The sequence below is a fragment of the Macrotis lagotis genome, chromosome X (assembly GCF_037893015.1).
Source record: "Macrotis lagotis isolate mMagLag1 chromosome X, bilby.v1.9.chrom.fasta, whole genome shotgun sequence".
NCBI lineage: Eukaryota > Metazoa > Chordata > Mammalia > Peramelemorphia > Peramelidae > Macrotis > Macrotis lagotis.
In genome coordinates, this window is record NC_133666.1 from 55,246,246 (window position 1) to 55,265,222 (window position 18,977).

An 18,977-nucleotide genomic window follows, 5' to 3' on the forward strand; every position below is an offset into this window, starting at 1 on the left:
TCAGTAATCTAGACAAGTACTATAGCTCATAGATTAGTGCCCCTAAGACTTGCATTTCTAAAACAAGAGTGAACTTCCTTATTGATGGACATCAGCTAGCTAATTAATAATTCTGTTAGTGATTATGTAAAGAAAACTGTTGAATTTCTAATTCAAGCCTACAGCACAGATAAGAGCTATGACTGATGTTTGCTCAATATTTAAAAAAAAAGATATTTCAGAGAGAGACAGTGACAGAGAAAGAACTTAAAAATCTAAGGGAAAAGAAAGTATTCAAAGAGTTGAAGATTTGTTTCCTCCGCTGTACAGGAATGACATTTCGCAAGTACTGTTCCTCATATTTGGAATTCTGGGATAGAAGAGGCATCTTGGTGTGAGAGGAAGTGCTGGGCCTTGAATTAAGATGACCTGAATTTGAATCACATCTTTGATGCTTATTCATCCTGAGACCCTGGCAAAGTCCCTTTACTTCTGTAAAGGCAGCTTCTTAGTACTTATCTTTGAAGTTATAAGGATAAAAGTAGGGATGAGAGGGACTAGATCATTTTTGGTCAACACTTCCTATGGCAGGGAATTCTGCTCATAAAATCTCTGCTACCTCAAAGATTTACATAATAGTAGTTTTATTAGAACTGTTCAAGGAAATATCCATTTACTTTACACACTTAAATGCCTAGGCTGTGTTGTATAGAAAATTGCACAAACAGGAATAAAGAGTAGCAGTTTTGGTATCCCTACCATGATTAGGTTCCCTGGGCTGGTGGAGAGGAACTTGTTGCAAAGGGCAGCATGGGATCCTGTATGAGATGAGAATGCAAATACCGAACTCATTTCCGTGGGAGAGACAACATGAGGCAAAAGAGAGATTGACCCAGTAAAGGGATGTAAATGTCTTACTTGGAATGTCTGTATCTTGTTTTGGAAATACTGTGTTATTACATAGAGTTTGTAGACTTTGGGAGATCTTTTGCTGATCTGATTTTCGGATTTCATTGATTTGGGAGACTCCCAAAGTGTAGGAATTCCCTCCTTTGTGACAGACAGATCAGCAACTTACCTGAAGCTTCCAGTCTGACAGAGTTGCTTGGCACTTGGAGAGGTTAAGCATTTTGTTCTTGATCACACATCAACTTGTTTTCAGGGCTGAACTCTTCCAAATTCCCAAGTTGCTTATATTACAACAACTCTCATTTGCCAATACAGCAAGTCCCCACCGACTCTGATGACTTCTTTGTGATCTGGCCAAATAAAACCACTGTACACATCCATGTTTGGGCAGCATCTCCCTCACAGCCTTCTCTCAGGATGGAGCTATTTTTAATTTGGTAGCTGTTCCTGGCTACCTAAGGAACACTGGGCCAGTTGTTCTCTGTTATGGGTATCCAGTAGTAAATAGAAAGCAAGGAACCCTATTTATGCTGCTCGAGCTGACATGTGAATTCCTGCCTTCTCAGTCCCTCTACTTTTAGGTCCAAGAGCACATTTTCCTCTTTAGGTGTGGCACAGACTTTTCTAGTGTCCAAATGTTTCCCAATAAAAGAATTGCTAAATGCAGATGTTACCTGAACACGAAAGCCTGAATGCCACCTCTGTTTGAAAGGAAAAGACCCATATCTTCCAACAAGTGATTTATAGGAAATTTCTGAATTGTTGCCATTAGATTCAGTGTGGTAGAGCACATTAACATTCCGTGCTCCCAGATGTTTCTTTATTTTATGTTTTAGTGAAATGGACTTGACCCAGAGCAGCTTGGAATGCAAATTGTGACTGAGCAAGTAGCTCCACAGTACTTGCCTGCTCGTCTCACAGAATGTGGCACGTTGGGATGACTTTTCATTTCTTTCTGGGAATGTTATTCATTGCATTGCCTTAACTGTTAATTTAATTAAATATTTTGTTTTTATATGAAGTCATATTGCAATGTGCTGGCTTTTCATTTCACTTAGTTAATTGTAAGCCTCAAGATTTGATTACTCATAGTTCCCCTTTACTTAATTTACTTGTTCACAATTTTGACAGCAAAGCTTTCAAAGTAATACAAAAGGATGGGCACAGTGACCAATTAGGAAACTAGAAAATCACCATATTCCATTCAAGGTAACTCACTTTGAAGCTCATGGGTGCGTGTGTACTTGCAAGCACACACACATATACAAACACCCCCCTTCATTTTGATAACCCCAGTTATCAAAAAAATTGGTATGTGGGGTTTGGAGAAAACCATTCATTGGCCTGCTAATGGCGAATCTCACTGGATGATGTTTATGTGCACTTTCCCCAAATTCCCATTAAATCTACTGTCTTGTGTAGCCCTGTTCTCCTCATCCTCTTCCTTATGCTTCTGGTGGGTTGAACAGCTCTATCTCCTTCATCTATACCCACCCCCAATTTCTTGTATGTTTTAGTTCTTTTCCTCTATTTCCTGCTGTACACAGTTCATGTAGAGATGAGATATGTGACCATCCTAGGTAGAACACAACTATGGTGGAGCAGTTGACGCTTTGGCCTAGTGTGATAAAGTTTAATGATTCTTGCTGACAAGAAAGTTAAATTCAGTTGTTACAGCCTAATATTGGAGAGTAAATTTAGTCAGCACCCTTTATCTGTACTTAAACTATTTCAGTATCCTTCCTTTTCTCTTTATAGTATTGGTTCTTTTCTGTTTCTTAGCTGGTTGGCCATTTTCTATATGTCTTTCAAGAAAGAGTCAAAAAAGATGAATTTAAACAAAAATACAGGTTAGGAAAAGCAGATGAACCAGATCATAAAGAATAGAAGACAACAGCATGAAAAGAGGAGAGGTTAAGAGAATAGGAGAAAAGAAGTGAGGAGCTCCCAGTCTTGGGTTATAAGTACAGTTTGAGGATAGGATATGGATGATAAATGAGCAAAGGAAACTTGAGAAAGAATGATAAGCAATCTATACATTAAAATGTAGTCTTTTTTTACTATACACACATACATACAAATAAATTGAAGACTACTTTCACAAAATCTCAGGAAATCATTTAAATTGCTTAAGGACTTGACAAATCAAATCTACCTTCAATCAACTCTCACTCTATTCTTTTTCCCTCTATTAATGACTGAGCCTCAATTTTCTCATCTGTAAAATGAGAGACCTGTACTAGATCTCAGGTCTTAAAACTGGAAAGGACTTTAGAGATCACTGTACTAATTTCATAGAGCAGGAAAAAAGGCCAAAAGACAATAAATTATTTGCCCAAGATCACAAAAGGAATAAGTAGAAGAATCAGAATCTGAACTAATTTTTTTTCTGCTTTCAATGACTACTGCACTTCCCATGACCCTGTGCTATCTCTGATGGCATGGTTTCTTCATCCTGTCAAGTTATAGAATACTGTGGTTATTGACTATATTAATGCTCTCTATGTCCTTTTTTTCTATCATTTACTGGATTTTTTAGTAATATCATACAGATTTGAGTGGAAAATGAAATTAACATTTATGAATTACTATTCACTATAGGAGTGTATGAAGTATGTGGTGAACTGGATTTCATTCATTCTCTTCCCATAGCTGTAAGAAAAACACATTTTATCTGGTGTTCCCTTGTCTGTTAGCTACACGGATGCATTGTTTGTTTTGTTCTTAAGAGATTAACCATAAAAGGTTCGTGAAAAATAGTTGGAAAAAATTTCACTAACAACTTATTTTCCAATTAAATGTTATGAAAGTTTTTAGCATTCATCCACTTTTATATAAGTTATGCATTTTTCTACCACCCTCCCTTCTAACACCCTTTTGTGGCAAAATTAGAAAAAAATTGTGCTTGTATGTTGCATTTGACATGATTACATAGTCATTTTGTATATGAAGAATTAAGAATAAAGAGAAAGAGAGAAAACCATGGGGTAGGAAGGCAAAACATGAGAGTAGTTTTAAAAAAGTGAACATAGTATCCATTGAGATTCTGTGAAGTTTTTTGTTTGTTTGTTTTTTATTTTTTTCCCCTCTGGATGTTGATGTCATTGTCCATAACAGGTCTCCCAAGTCGTTCTAGCTCTTTGAACTGCTGATCAACTCACAGTGTTGTTGTTAACGTATACAATGTTTTCTTGCTCCCTTTGCCCAACATCAGTTTGAGCAATTCTTTCCATGCTTCTCAAAAGTCCAACCATTCAGGGTTTCTTATAGAACAGTAGTATTACTTAATATTCATATACCATAACTTGTTCATCCATTCACCATTTGATGGACATCTCCTCAATTTCCAATTCTTTGCCACTACAAAAAGATTTGCTATAAGTACTTATGAACATGTGAGACCACTAATAGTTCTTCCTCTAGTTTGCTTCCTCTTCTGAGCTGTTAGAAAGAAGGGCAGCTAGGAAGATTCATTCTTTAGACATGAGATCCTTGACTTTGATTGTACTAGGCCAAATTCTCTCTGTTTAACTCATTGTCACTTGAAGAACAGGCCTCTTTGTAAGACTAACTAAAGATAAACTAGCTCTGGTGACAATGGAAAGCCCTAAGACAGGGACAGCACGCTTATGAATTTTCATATCACCCCTTTGTATGTGCATGCCCTAAAATTCTGCTTCTTTGTTGTCTGCTTTCTTTTGATTTTCATTTCCCTGATTTACTTTCTTAAACCAGTTGAATTAGTGAAGAAGCTTACTTTCTCAGAAACCATTTTTTAAACCTCATTTATGAATAAACTTTACAATTTAGGTATAATTCTACAGTCTAGGTTTATGATTCATTTCACATTTCGCAATATTTTTTTCCTTCAATTGGTGCATTTCAATAAAATTGTTCCCTTTGTTCCAGTGTCTTTTGTTTGTCTTTCCTCTTGCTTTATTCATCTTATCTACCTCTTCATTTTACAGATGAAATCATTGAAGATCAAAGAGGCAATGTGTCTTCTTAGGGCTCAATAACTTACCTAAATACCTCCCTCATGGAGTTGTGAGCAAAGAACTATTATTTGAAGAAGTTATTATTGTTTAAAGCTGTTGGAGGTCATTGAGGATGGTCTTATATTTTATGTCCTTGAGGAACTTAACTAAACATAGTGAATGTCAGTAAACTATTTGTTGTGGACAGTAATTTTTGTCATAAATTCCCCACACTGTCAAAATAAGCCCAATTGAGGCCATACCCAACCTTTGCAAGTTAAAATATGATGTGAATATCCACCCAAAGAAGTCTTTGCTTCCTGTATTTGTGAATATTTCTTTTGGCTTGATGGTGTCACTTCAGTGTTTCAATGCTTCTATGATCTCATCCACATGGGTGCTCCTTCTTTTGTTCAGATTATACCTTCTCCATACTTTCTCATCCTGTGTAGTTCTTGATTCATGACTGGCCCACCACTTTTTCTGATCTCGCATCTTTGATGATATCTTTAGCACAATTCTTGAGGGCAAACCAATTTTACACCTCCATCATCCTTTTGTGATCTCCTGAAAAGTTGATTCTTTGGAAGTTGTGTTTTCTGACTCATGGCTATCACTGTGGGAATATTAGTGTTGAAATGTTGATGATCTTGACAGCAGTGAGTCATTTAGCTTAAGTGAAAACATTATAAACCTTTCCAAATATGATCCATCCAGAATTCCTTCTTCTAGTAAATTCTAAGTTACTTCTGGGTCTGTTCATTTGTTGTGTTTGTGCTCATGGACATTCTAAATGTAATAGCAGAGGCAATAAGATGTGTTGGTAGGTTACCCCCATATTTTGCAGGCATTTTATAGACAAGTTTGTTTTTAGTACCTTTCTTCTTTGTGGTTTCAGAGTTGTATAATAGGATTTTTTTGACTGTCATTTGGAAGATGAATGGAGAATTGATCAAAGGAGTTGAAAATAGCTTTGTTTTTGAAGAAAATTTTGATTGTTGCTTCCATTTGACTTGCTGATATTCCTAATGGAATTGTTAGGCCCACAAATGCACCAACCTCAGTTATATTAAAAGAGAGCCCACATTTGAATGTGGCTATTTTGGTTTTAGGTATTACAGCTGCTGCCATGGCTGAGGCCATGAAGTTACAGAAGATGAAGCTCATGGCAATGAATAGTCTCCACGGAGGTGGAAGCCAAAATGGAACCGAATCAGAAAATGAAGAGCTTAACTCTAATGCTGGTAAGTGGCATCTACAGAATGCCCAGACGACAGTTGTTATCCATCGATAGTGGTAGTAGAGGAGGGTGCCTCCAAACTTTCCTAAGCCATCAATGCAAATGAGAAAATTCACTTGGCTAAGCCTGCCATATTCCCTTTGTCTATAGGATAAAGTTTCCTAGGTTGATTTTTTCCAAGACAATACCCCCCCTCCAAAGGACAGCTAACCAGTGAAGATGCTTAGTTGCAGACCTTTTATGATAACTGGATCCTCTCAGGTCCATCATGACAGTCATACAACTCTCCTAAGATTTCCAGTGTCAAGGCAGTCTCATTTTCATTAAATCTCAGCTACTCACATTGTTGACACACTTTTATAACTGAGATGAGCAAGAGAGGAAAACAGGAAGGATGCCAATCCTACATGGAAACTGGCAATATGCATTTCTTCTGACTTGACTCACAGTGATTTCCATCTCTTAAAATGTTACAAACTAATTTCCACAGCCTAGGAAGATCTCTTAAAATCTGACACTATATTAGAGAACAAAAGATATGTCAAATGAAATGTCAGAAAATGCCGTCCATTGTCCCATTTTGGCCTCAATTACAGTTTCTGTAGAATGAGCCTATACTAATGTGTGGTCTGCCTGAACATTAGCATGACAATCCAAATCATTTGAGATACAGACACTTTTTTTGAGGCTATTTTTGAACCTGGTAACTCATAATTTCTTTGTTCAACCACATTGGAGAAAGCTAAGTGTCATCAGTACCCATAAATGAATTAATTATTGTTTCTTCTTGTGTGGGACATGAACCTTTGTACCGTACCAATTATGTTAGCATTGCTATTGTCCTTGGCATGAGATGGTTACAGTAGAATGGATCCTTACTTGAGAGGTAGTTAAAGCAGACTTAACAACAAATAGATATTTAAGCTTGGTCTCAATTGCTTTTCAAAGGCTATTCCAATGGAGGCCTTTCTTTTCCTGAAAATAATTATTTGAAAATTTTAGGTTGTGGGCTGGCTAGGTGGCGCAGTGGATAGAACACTGGCCGTAGAGTCAGGAGTACCTGAGTTCAAATCTGGCCTCAGACACTTAATAATTACCTAACTGTGTGGCCTTGGGCAAGCCACTTAACCCCATTTGCCTTGCAAAAAAGTAAAAAAAAATTGGGTTGCCATCTGTATCTTCACTGAAGGTAGATCAATCATTATGGTACTTGGATCAAGGAAAGTTTTTTCTAGCTGGAACTATTTGTAAAATCTGAGGGAATAAGTTTTATGCTCTTTTGCCATCTTCCCAGCATTGGTGTTGGCCACTGCTAACAGACATCAAAGAAAAAACCTGCCTCCTTTGCTTTCAGTGGTTGCCACCTTTCATCTACCTTAATGAATAGCAAGGGTGAGGGGAAATAGGTAGATATTGGGAGGGTAGATCAGAATAAAACAGATTTAGGTCATGCTCATGGCCTTCAGGCCTATTAGGCACTTACAAGGAACTGAGTATTCCCACAGAAAATCCACAGGAAGAATAAACCTTGAAGGATCTTCCCAGTGATAGTGATGCAGAATCCTACTGCTCAGTAGAATCATTGGGAGCCTCAGCCAAACTAGGTTCTCCAGAATTTCAAAGATGCCTTAGGAGTCAGGTTAGCCCTGGTGAACTCATTATGCCTCTTTCCAAGTTTGTCTTTCCTCCATCAGGATGAGGGAGTTCTGAGACATGATCCACAAGATAACTTTCACAACAATTTTAGGTCATCTCCTTAAGGGTTATTTCTGCAATGAATGAGTGATTGTTATGCTAAAGTTAGAGAGATGTTTGGGGTTAAGTTAAAAGGCAGAAGATCTTATTTTGACTTAAATCCAGTAGTTTAGAATGAAAGAAAGGTGGATAGATCCTTCCTTTGCATTCTGGGAATGAAGTATTCTGGATTCCTTAATAAATCCTAGAATAATAGCCCTTTGTACTTAAATCCCCATACTGCCTTTTTCTCTAGAACATAGGTAATAGTTCCAGTGGATTTGAATTGGGGATTGTTAAAATTCAGTCCTCAACCCAAGACAGCAATCAGTCACCTAGATATTGAATGCCTACTAAATACTAAGCATCATGCCTGAGCACTGAAGAGATACTTCATTCGACTTTAGAGAGGTCTAATTTTAGAATCTGCCACAGGGAGCAAACTCTTGGTTCCGGAAAATCTAGTTTTTACCAATTAGGCCTCTTGTAATAGGGTAACCTGCCTTAATTCTTGGGCAGTGCATAGGAAGGGTGTTCTTTTGTTCAAGGCACTGCCATTCATTCTATTAGCATACACACTGAGCTCTCACCATGTATCCAAACACCATAAGATGCTCAAGAAAGCCTCTGTTTCCTTATCCATCCAATGAGGACATCCCTCATTGCCTTACTTAACCTACCTTATTGTGAGAAAAAAAATCACAATAAATTGTTGAGTGAGTGGAGCTCTTCATTAGGCATCTATGTGGAACTCATGTGCCTTTCCTTAGGAGCATACACTGTAATGAAAGAAAATATCTACAAAACAAAGTATGGGTACTCAGTATTATAATAGGCTGGGGTTCAGGGGAAGGAAGGATCTCAAGAGTTTGAGTGCCCAGGAAAAGCATAGAGAAATCAATATTTGTGCTACACCTTTGAAGTAAGTCCATGCCACCAGAAATTTAGGGAAAGTTGGGAGCAGGATACATTTCAAGTAAAAGGCAGATGATCTCTACACAATTAGGGGAATGTGTAAGTCATTCAGTTGCTTTACATACATCCTCTGGTACAATAATGTGCTGTAGATTAAGATTCAAGTTGAGCAATATATAGGTTGGGGGATTAGAAAGAGAATATGGAGGAATTTGAAAGTGTTAAAACTTGAGGGTTTTAGTCGACCATTGGAAGCCAATTCTGGTTTAATGCAAGTGAAAAATAGTATGAATTTTGAAGAAAAGTTTCAACTAAGAAATGAAAATTGATCGGTGAATATCAAAATGTGCCAATACTCTGTCACTTAAAACAACATGATATTTATTTCTCTCTCTCTGCCAATCCTTGTAAATAACCTCTTATCCCAGCTAGGCACCTTCTCCCATTTCCCCTCTCCCCCTCTCCAGGCCTAAATCCTGTAGTTTAGAATGAAAGAAAGGTGGATAGGTCCTTCCCTTGCATTCTGGGAATAAACTATTCTGGGATTCCTTCATTAACCCCAAGGATAATAGCCCTTTGTACTTAAATCCCACACTGCCTTTTCCTCTAGAATACAGGGAATACTTCTAGTGGATTTGAACTGGGATAAGCAGACAGACACAGATACACACCCACACCTACCCACCCACATTTTCTAGTGCTATAGCTGCTTCTTTGTGGAATAACTGAATATTGTTTTTTGGTATAACAAAGTGTTTAAATGATCTATAGTTCTCGGATCAGCCATGTTCCTTCTTCCAAATGACAGTGCCATAGCTTGAGGAAATTCTTCAACTCATGTCCTGAACAGCGCTGCTGCCATGACAAGGGGGATAGTCTGTGTGATGTTGCAATAGCTTCATACATGTTATATGAGGACCATTGGCAGGTGGGCACCATGTCAGTGTGATCAGCTGATGATTTGCTTGATGAGAAAGCTTCTCTTTGCTCTGACTGTTCTCATCTTTTATTTTGTAATGACTCTGAAGGAGTAGGTATATGGCAGGGGCCTGAAAAAGCAATCGAATTCATAACATCCAAGGGGAAACGATGAGATGACAACGACAGAAGATCCGCCAAGTAGGCCACTATTTTTTCCTTTTGGAGACAGACCTTTAGTTTCTTTGATTGGAGGTTGTGTTTAATAGCATCTCTAATGGCTGCAACATGACTCTGCATTGAGATTTCAGCATGAATAACAACCTGTTCGTGTTTCATTGAACTTCAAATGAGAAATTCTGTCTTTTATTGTTTTAGGAAATTAGTCTGTGTACTATTGCTCCTGGAGCTTTATAATTAATCACTAAAGGTTATGGCTGTGGAGAGTTTGTGGGAAATAGATGCCTGAATGATTATAATTGTAGCTGTCAAATCAGAAATATAGTTCCACAGCAGCAGGCTTTATTTTTTTTACACTGTAACAAAGGCTGGGAGGATCGCCTCTTGCCTTCTACAAATACATGGAGGTTTTGTTTTGTTTTAAACAACATTGCTTAGTTCAGACGGAATTGTACATAGTGTCCTCCTCAAGTGGGTTTGAGATGATCTGTGCATAAATTGGTGACATTCTTGGTTTGTACTTGTGCAGCCTGGTGTGATGAATGTTCATCTTATGGGGAGATCTTAGCACATTGAAAATCAGGTTTGATAGGAATATGTATGTGTGTATGTGTGCATGTGTGTATAGAGTGAAAAAGAGAGGTTAGATGGACTGAAGAACTCAAATCTCAGATCTCATTAGGCCTTCCATGTCATTGGTCATCTTTGTAAGAGACCATAAAATCTATACCCAAAGAACCAGGAGATGTGTTTAGGAATTTTTTTTTTCCTGCACCTACATTGAGAATGTGGTTTCCAAGGTTTCATTTCATAGGACCCTATAGCTTCAGGCTATATTTTACTGTTTCTTCTTCCAATCTGTTAGATAGAAGATACTTGCTTTAAAAATGGGAATCTATTCTTTTAAAAGACTTCTAACCCATTCCAAGAACAAGTCATATTATCTATTTTGAAATTCTCTAATGTCTAACATAAAGAACTCTTATTATAGTATGAAAGACTCCCCTTAGTCATTCTCTGTCACATTGACTACAATTTTTCATTCTCCTCTGGGTTCAAATATTCCCACGTTCTGTTTATGCTCAAACAATCTCTACCCTAATCTTCATCTCTCTATTCCTCATGGCTCTTTTGGCATAAGTGTTGCTGCTTAATCAGCCATGTAAACTTCCTGTCAGCCCTCCCCCTCAGTGCTCTATGAATGACTTAACTTGGTGTTTGAATCCTATGTGGTCTTTTCTATTGAACATTTTAATTTCATACTCACATATGCTACCCGTTGGTGACTCATGGTTTATCTCCAAGCCACTTTAGTGCCCTATATCTTTAAATCTTTTTTTTTTGTTAGATGGCAAAGGAAGCATGGCATAGTGGATGGAGTGCTAGAATTCAAGTCAGGAAGACTTAAATTCAAATTTTCTCCCCTGTGCTTACTAGATGTGTGACTTTGGAAAGATTATTGAACATCTTCAAATTTCACTTTACTCACCTGTAAAATGAAGTTAATAATAGTTTCTAAAAGAGTCAAATGCTATAACATGTGTCAATCACTTTATAAGCCTTAAAACTCCTTAAAACATGCATATTTACCTTGATAGTCTCCCCCTTTCTATTTTATATTTGTACAATTTGGTTAAAGGTTTATAACATTGCTTTTGACTCTCTTGTATTTTGTCTTTCCCTATTTTTAACTCTTCCTTCAACTTCATGAGGTCATTTTAAATAATCAACTTATCCCCTAGTGCCAGCCATCCATAGCTTAGTAAATACCTGCATATTTAATGATCCTGTTCTCTATTTCACCACCTTTATCACATATACAAATATTACCCCTGATTCCCTGTGGCCTAGATGCTGTATTTTTTTTTGCAATTCCCACCAAATTATCCTTGATCTATGGAGGACCACTCCCTGGGTGCCCCTGTCATTCTATCCTGGAGCCCTCATCAGGTGCTCAACCTATACCCATTTGCACATTTTATTGATGAACTGATTGTTCAGGGTAAACCCTAAAACTTTGATAAAGTCCAAACAAATTACATCTATCCCTTTCCCTCTGTCTCCCAGACTGTCATTCTGTCACAGAAGGAGATTAGATTAGTCTTTACGAAGCCATGCTGGGCCTTACCCAGCATGCTTTTCTCTTCAAGGTGTTTGCAAATTGATTTGCAGTGTTTTCCTTGCTTTGAGTATTTTCTCATAAAAGGAAACAAAAGAGGACAAAGATCCTCTTGCCAAAGGCAAGTTTAAAGGGTATTCTTCAGAATGATCCAAAACCAAATTCCATTCATTCCTTTTCCTAGAACTTTGAGAAAATTAGGGTAAATAATTTGTCATGTTTGTTTTCTTTATTAGTAGACTGTGTTTATCAAAGAATTCTGCAGCTGCTGACTTTCAGTATTTTTTATCATTTTTCAAAAAATGTTCATTTCATGAATCATTTGGAAGTTGACAGAAATCAATAGTAATTAGCTTATTACTGTGCCAGATCTCAAACCTTGATATATGGCACATATTGAACATATTGACTTTAAATACCTCTTACAGTTATTCTTTAAAAAAGGGTGGGGGAGAGAAGTGCATTTTAAAATAATAAAAAACCCCACTAATCCATACCTGGCCATGTTAAAGCCTAGATTCTTTTTGAAAGATAGATTTTGAGGTAGTTTCTCATCCAATTAAGCTTTTGATCCCCATATGTAAGGTAGAACATGTTATTGTCAATGTGTCTGTGGGTTTTAAAATGAACCAGTAAAGAAAGTAACACAGCCATGGGCATGTGGTATAGACAGAGTTGACAATCTGTGTCTCTTTTAGATTTGGAAGAGATGTTTTTAATAATTAACACCAAGACCTGGTGAGGCTAAGTCAGCCTGTTGAAGGGAAAAATAGATTTGTTTTCTAGAAAATTGTTTGATTCTCTGAGCCTGATGGAAGCAGTCTGATTTCCCATGTCTTCAACAAGGTGGCATTAGGACTTTGAAAATGTATAGATGGGCAAAGTCAACCTCAGGGAATTTCTTGAGTGGACCATGTGTCTGTCAAGATACCATGTTAACAAAATTACTCCATAAAAGACCCTTATAAAAAACTAATGATGCCATACTAATTATAAATTCACTGTAAAGTGTCAGTGATTATAACCCTGGGATACTGGCCATGGTGGGAATGCTTAAGTATTTCTTGGAGAAAGCAGTTTGCTGCCATGGATTTTTCTGGCCTGGGACCCTCTGGAAATTTGGCAGGGAGGATGGGACATGACCAACCTGGGGTGGGGTTACATTGCTAGCCTTTCGGTCAAAGGGCTGACTTGGTGTGATTCAGGACTTTCACCTGTAAAAACAACAGTGACCACACAGAATTACAAGACTAAGCATGATGGCTGCGCAGGCTAGCAAAGAGTCTGATAAGAGCGTAGGCTGGATGACAGTGGTCATTCTGGGATGGAGAGCAAAGAGCAGGCACATTTATGAAACAATTGGTAGGACTTGGTGAGAGTTTTAATAAGGGTAAGGAAGAAGAGAGAGATCATGGATGAGTTGTTGAAGTGAAATCAGGAACCACAAAAGTGATGATAGTAAGAAGGAAACGGGAAGGGGGAGAGATGATTAGAAAGAGAAAGAAATTAATTCCACTTTAGAGAAGCTCAGTTTTAATTGTCAGTTGATGATAAAGTGGAAAGGTCCATAGAGGCACAAACTATGGTTTGGAGAAAAACCGAGAAGTCATCCATAGAATTGTTGATTTAGCCATTATTTTTATATAGGTGATCATCTAATGACATGAGTAAGTGAAAGACAACGTAATGTAGGGAAAAGGATATTGGATTTGGGGTCTTTCAAGAGGACTAGACCAAGCGGCATGAACTAGGTAACAATGGAAAAAATGGGATTGGCCTCGAGATGGGCTAGCTCACCATCAGAAAGGAAATGTCCTAGCCCGTGTATTCAGTGACCAAGAAATCTCAACTCCTTGTGAGGTATTGGGGAAGAGGTTGGGGGGTGGAGACACAGAAATGGTCATTCTTATTCAATTTCTTTTTGTTTATTTACAAGTTTAACTTTATTTTTTTTCAGATAGTCTATGCATTTGAATGTAGGGGTTCATTATACACTCAATTCAATGATTTGATCATTTTAAAAGATAGTTAAAAAAGATTCCTGAAAATTGCAGATTTGTATTATGTATAAATATAAATATGTATCTCTGAATACCCGTTTAGTGAATTTGTGGTTTTAAATCAAAGTATCCTCATTAGCTATCATCCCATATTCCCTTTTCTATAATCTGCTGAAACATCCATTTCTTTTTTTCTCACTCACTTCTAGCTTCTGTTCTTGCGTCTGACTTCATCATTTCACTGAAACTTTGCTCTGCAAAGATACAGATGGCCTTTTTAATCTCTAAATTGAATGCCTTTTTCTTAAACCTCATCCTTTGCAGCCTTTAACATTGTCAATCACACTCTTCTCTAGCTTTTATTGGGCCTGTTCTTTCCTAGTCTTCTTTGCTGGATCTTCATCCAGGTCATAACCACTAACTGATTTGCACATTAGCCAGATTTCCACTGTGTAAGTTTCCACACTGTGATCCAGCCCAACCTCCCATTAACCTATTCAGTTCTGGAACCAACTCTTTACTATCTACAGTGTCTATCCAAGATAAAGGCTTGTACTGATGGATAAGCTAAAGTAAAGAGGCCATTCTCCAATATATGTTGGAGTTTGAGAAATTGTATTTCTTGCATCCACTTTATCAATGGTAATCCCATTTTAGCCAAAGTGTTTTTTAAAATTTTTATTTTTTTTCAGTTATATGTGAAGATAGTTTTCAAAATTAATTTTGGCAAGATTTTTAGCTCTAAATTTTTCCCTCTTCTTCCCTTTCCTAAAATAGAATGTAGTTTGATGATATGTTAAGCATATTACCACATTAGTCATGTTAGGAGAAAACACAAAACCAATTTAAAAAACTGAAAATCATCTGCTTTGGTCTGCATTCAGACACCATAGTTCTTTTTTCTCTATATGGATGGTATCTTCTATCACAAGTCAAAATCATTTTCTTCAAGCACAGTTCTGATTCTGTCTCTTCTACCCCATTCCCTGATCACACATAAATTCAGTAAATTAGCCCCAAAATTAAATGTTAATTTCCCTGGCTTTTAGTGAAGCCTTTCATAACCTGACCCCTTCCAGACTTTCCAGTGTCCTTACACTTAGGTCTCCTCATTGCATTCTCTGGGTGGGCTCCAAGGGCTGCCCTGCTGTTCCTTGCTCACAGCACTCCAGTCTCCTTCTCTTGCCCTTTTGCTGACTGGCCCCCATGCTTAGAATGCTTTCTGTCTTTCCTTCTTCCTAACTTCCTTCTTAAGTCCACTTCAGTCCTAACTTCACTCTGTAGGAGAGAGTTCCCCCCTCTTCCCACCCCTGCCTCTTTTTTTTTTCCTTCCTGGATTTGATTAGAGGAGGTACTAAACCTCATGATTTTCTTGGATTTGAACAAACTTCGTGCTTGCCTTCATAGGTTGTCACCTCCATGGGGAGTGCCCTTAGACTGCATATTGAGCCCAGGTCTAAAGCCAGTCCTTGCCTGATCCTGGGGCCAGATTGATTTTCCTGTCTCTGAATCCGTTTGAACTACAAGCCTCTCTGGCTATGTCAGAATTGGCTGCCAGCTTGCCTCCATTACGAGAAATAAGAAGGAAATCAGTTCAGTGCCTCCTAGAGGGCTGATGTTGATTTCCACATGTGAACAGGATTTTAAATGGGAGGTAAAAATCAAGGTCCACCTTGTATGGGGTGGGATGACAACAGCTGCTATGAAAACCAGAAAAATGCACTTTGAGATTCAAGAAACAAGAATTCCCTCAATCCTTTGGACTTGAAGGATGCTAAGTGAATTGTCTATCAACAGTATCATCAGGGTATTCATCTAGGGCCAGGGGTAGCTCCTTCTTCCCTGAAATTCCTTGATGTGGCCAAAGAAGTTGGCTACATGTGTTTCTGTTTTCTCTAGAGAGAAACTGAGTTCAATTTCTTCAAACCATACAAATGGCAGATGTGACGCGGATTCTGGTGCTCCACATTCAGTCAAGTAGCTGGCCATTTGGGGTTGAAGCAGATCAGCATTTGATGTCTGGGATACCCCACTACACAGCCCAGGGCTTTGGGGTGCCTGGTGCCATGCTTCCTGGGCCGCACCCCCTCTCCCCTCCCAATCCCTGCCAGGCCTTTTTCTCATAAATGCAAACATCCTTCACAATCTCTTTGAAAAACCACAAATACATCACTCGGAGGAATATTTAAGGAACCATCAGGAGGGGAAAAACTCATTGGTTTAATGGAATGCTGTCAAGGCAAATCAGCGTCACCAACGACACAGGGGCAGAATTGATACTTTTGCACTGACATGTTCAAAGAAAAGCCCATGCATTATTTAGAAAACCCAGGAATCTGTCAGCTGTATGATTGCCGAGTTAGCAGAAGCAGGAGGATGCTGCTTGCGTTGAAAAGAAAAGCGTAGGCACAGATCTATATTGTAACCTTTCCTGTTCTACACCCACCGTGAACACCCAGCTATTACCCGGTCAGCATTTTCGAGTTTTTCCCTTTTAAATTTTCAAGTGCTTCGAAAGTCAAAAGAGGTAGATCTTTTATTTTCAAAAAGCCGAATGCCTAGGCTGTTATTTTATTGTAAGAGTAAAGATGACAAGCTCAAAGAACAGATGGTTTTTTTCATCTTTGTGAATGCCACCTGGGGCTCCCAGGACTCTCTTCGGGGTCGTCCTTAAAGCACTCATTCTCCAAGCACATTTTCCCCACGCACAAAATATTTCCTTAGAAAAATCACTTGCTTGAGCAAATAAAAAGTCAAAATAAATAAATGAACAAATGAATAAAACAAACAAAAAGCTAACAAAAATCACTAGTCACGTCCTAATGGAAACCTACAAACACAGTTTAAAATTCTGCTTACAGTCCAGTTCGATCTTTGTGCCTACTGTGTGAGAGACACCCCCCCCCCCAAATGAGCTTGTCCCTGTCCTCAAAGTGCTTCCATTCTATACAGGGATGCAACATTTATACAGAGATATGTTTTCATGATAATTTGAGGAAGAAAAATAAAATGCTCACAATCCAGAGGAATCAGTAAAGACTCTCTACTACAAGGTGATACTTGAACTGAGCCTTTAAGGAAGCCAGAGACTACAGGTGATAGAGTTGAGGAAGGAATCTATTACAGGCAGGTAAGACTATGACTTGTATAAAAACTTGGAAGTTGGGCAGTTCTCTTCCCAGTGTTTGCCTCGGTTTTCTCATCTGTAAAATGAGCTGGAGAAAGACTGGACAAACCATATCAGTATCTCTGGCAAGAAACCCTCAGATGGGACATAGACACAGCTGAAAAAACTACTGAACCAAAAACAATTAAATTCTAGGGGGCCATAGCCCACAGTGAATAAAGAGGCAGGAGGACTTGGCTCCAAATAGGCTAAAGACATTGGCCAACATTACCCAAATGTCAAGTTCTTGGTTTCCATTTTGTACTTGTGACCTTTAAAAATTAATTCTCTTGTTCCTGAAGAGCTAAGAAAAACACATGTCTTCCTCTTCATTAGAAAGGTAAGAAGTGAGGGTGTGGAATGGGTTGAATACTAGGTTAATGGTCTGGATAGTGCTGACTAAATGATCTTTTTAACAAGAAAGGGTGTGGTAGGTTTTAAAGGCTAGGAAGACTGTAAGGAGAACTGTCCCTGAGGTAAAAAGAAAGGGCAGCATTTCCAGAAGAGGAAATCTGGCATCTTAATCACTTAACTTAGACTTGGGTCTGAATCCTGTGAATCCTGAATCATGATATTCAAATGGCAGATTTGAAGTAGATTCTGGTGCTTTATTTTCAGACAAGTAGCTAGCAATCAGTGTGAAGGCAAGTTGACCTCTGGGGTCAACTGTGACCTTAAGCAAATCATTTCCCTTGGCAACAGTTCCCTTCCCCATAGTTCAAATTTTGGTGGTGTTAGAAAATCTCAGGGCTTTTCCAACTCTAAGAAGTGGTCAGATTTGAACTTCGAAAGAGGAGTCTTCCTGACTCCAGGCCTGGCAATCTATCTCCTACCCTGGTGCCCCTAATTTAAATTTTAGGTAAGAAGATAAGTCGGGTCTAAAACCAATTCAGACACTTTATTATTGGAAACAAAATCATCTTCTGGTATGTAGTTGAACTCAGGTGCTTTATGCATCTTGTTGGAGCCTTACAAGACTACCTTACCAAGAAGGTAGGAGATACTATTAGCCTCCTTTTATGAATGAGGAGATTGAGAGGGAAACACTTTAAATGTCAGAGTAGGGGTTAGAACCAGGTAGTCCCTCCTGAGTTCAAGTTTACTGGAAATTTCCACTATATCAAGACTTAAAGATCTGTTTTATCTGGTTTATTTTAAAGTGAAGAATGCAGGTTGCTCAATAAAATCTATGAGAACTAATGTTGTGCTTCCAATTTTATAAAACAAATTCCTCGCATTATGTTATTGGAACTTCCCAAGTGCCCTCAGAGGGGGTCAATAGGACTGGTATTATTAGACCCATTTAATAGATGAAGAAATTGAAGCTTTCCAGGGTCATAGTAAATGAGATTTGTGTCTTCAAAGCCAGTGCTGTGTTTTCGGTACCACACAGCAAAGTACTTCTCTCCTGTACAAGGGACCTGGGGCTAGAGTTGCAGCCAGTGACCAGGAATGTGTTTAGTTAGCCACTAGGAGCAGACCAGAATTCACAAGGTAACTGGCAGAAACCCAAGTCGCTGCCTGGGAATAAGACAAGGCTCCAGGCTTCTACTTTTAAATGCCTTCTACTTAGAAGACTGGAAGAAGAGTTGTTGCCCACCTCTCCCTTCCTTTCCCATGGCTTCAGATAGTGCCCAGACCTTATTATAATCACTGAACCTCCCCTCAAAAAAAGCTTTTTTTTGCCCCTTCCTTTGAAGAAATGTTTTATAAGCTGACTGTGGAGGGGGGAAAGACTTACTCCCCTTGCCCCTGCAAACAACAAACTAGAACCACTTTCTTTCTTTGCTCCTTGGGATGACAGGGCCTTCCAGATGTTTGGGCTATGGAACCAAATGAT

The 18,977-nt window shown here is 38.4% G+C and overlaps 1 protein-coding gene across 3 annotated transcripts in view; it reads left to right on the plus strand.

Annotated features, from left to right (window-relative positions):
* The window catches only part of DACH2 (dachshund family transcription factor 2), a 400,510-nt gene that overhangs the window by 264,542 nt on the left and 116,991 nt on the right, over window positions 1–18,977 (plus strand). For all 3 annotated transcript variants that reach the window (XM_074203764.1, XM_074203765.1, XM_074203766.1), the window contains exon 3: window positions 5,978–6,109. In XM_074203764.1, coding sequence (XP_074059865.1) covers window positions 5,978–6,109 — 132 coding nt within the window. The remainder of the gene's footprint in view (window positions 1–5,977; window positions 6,110–18,977) is intronic.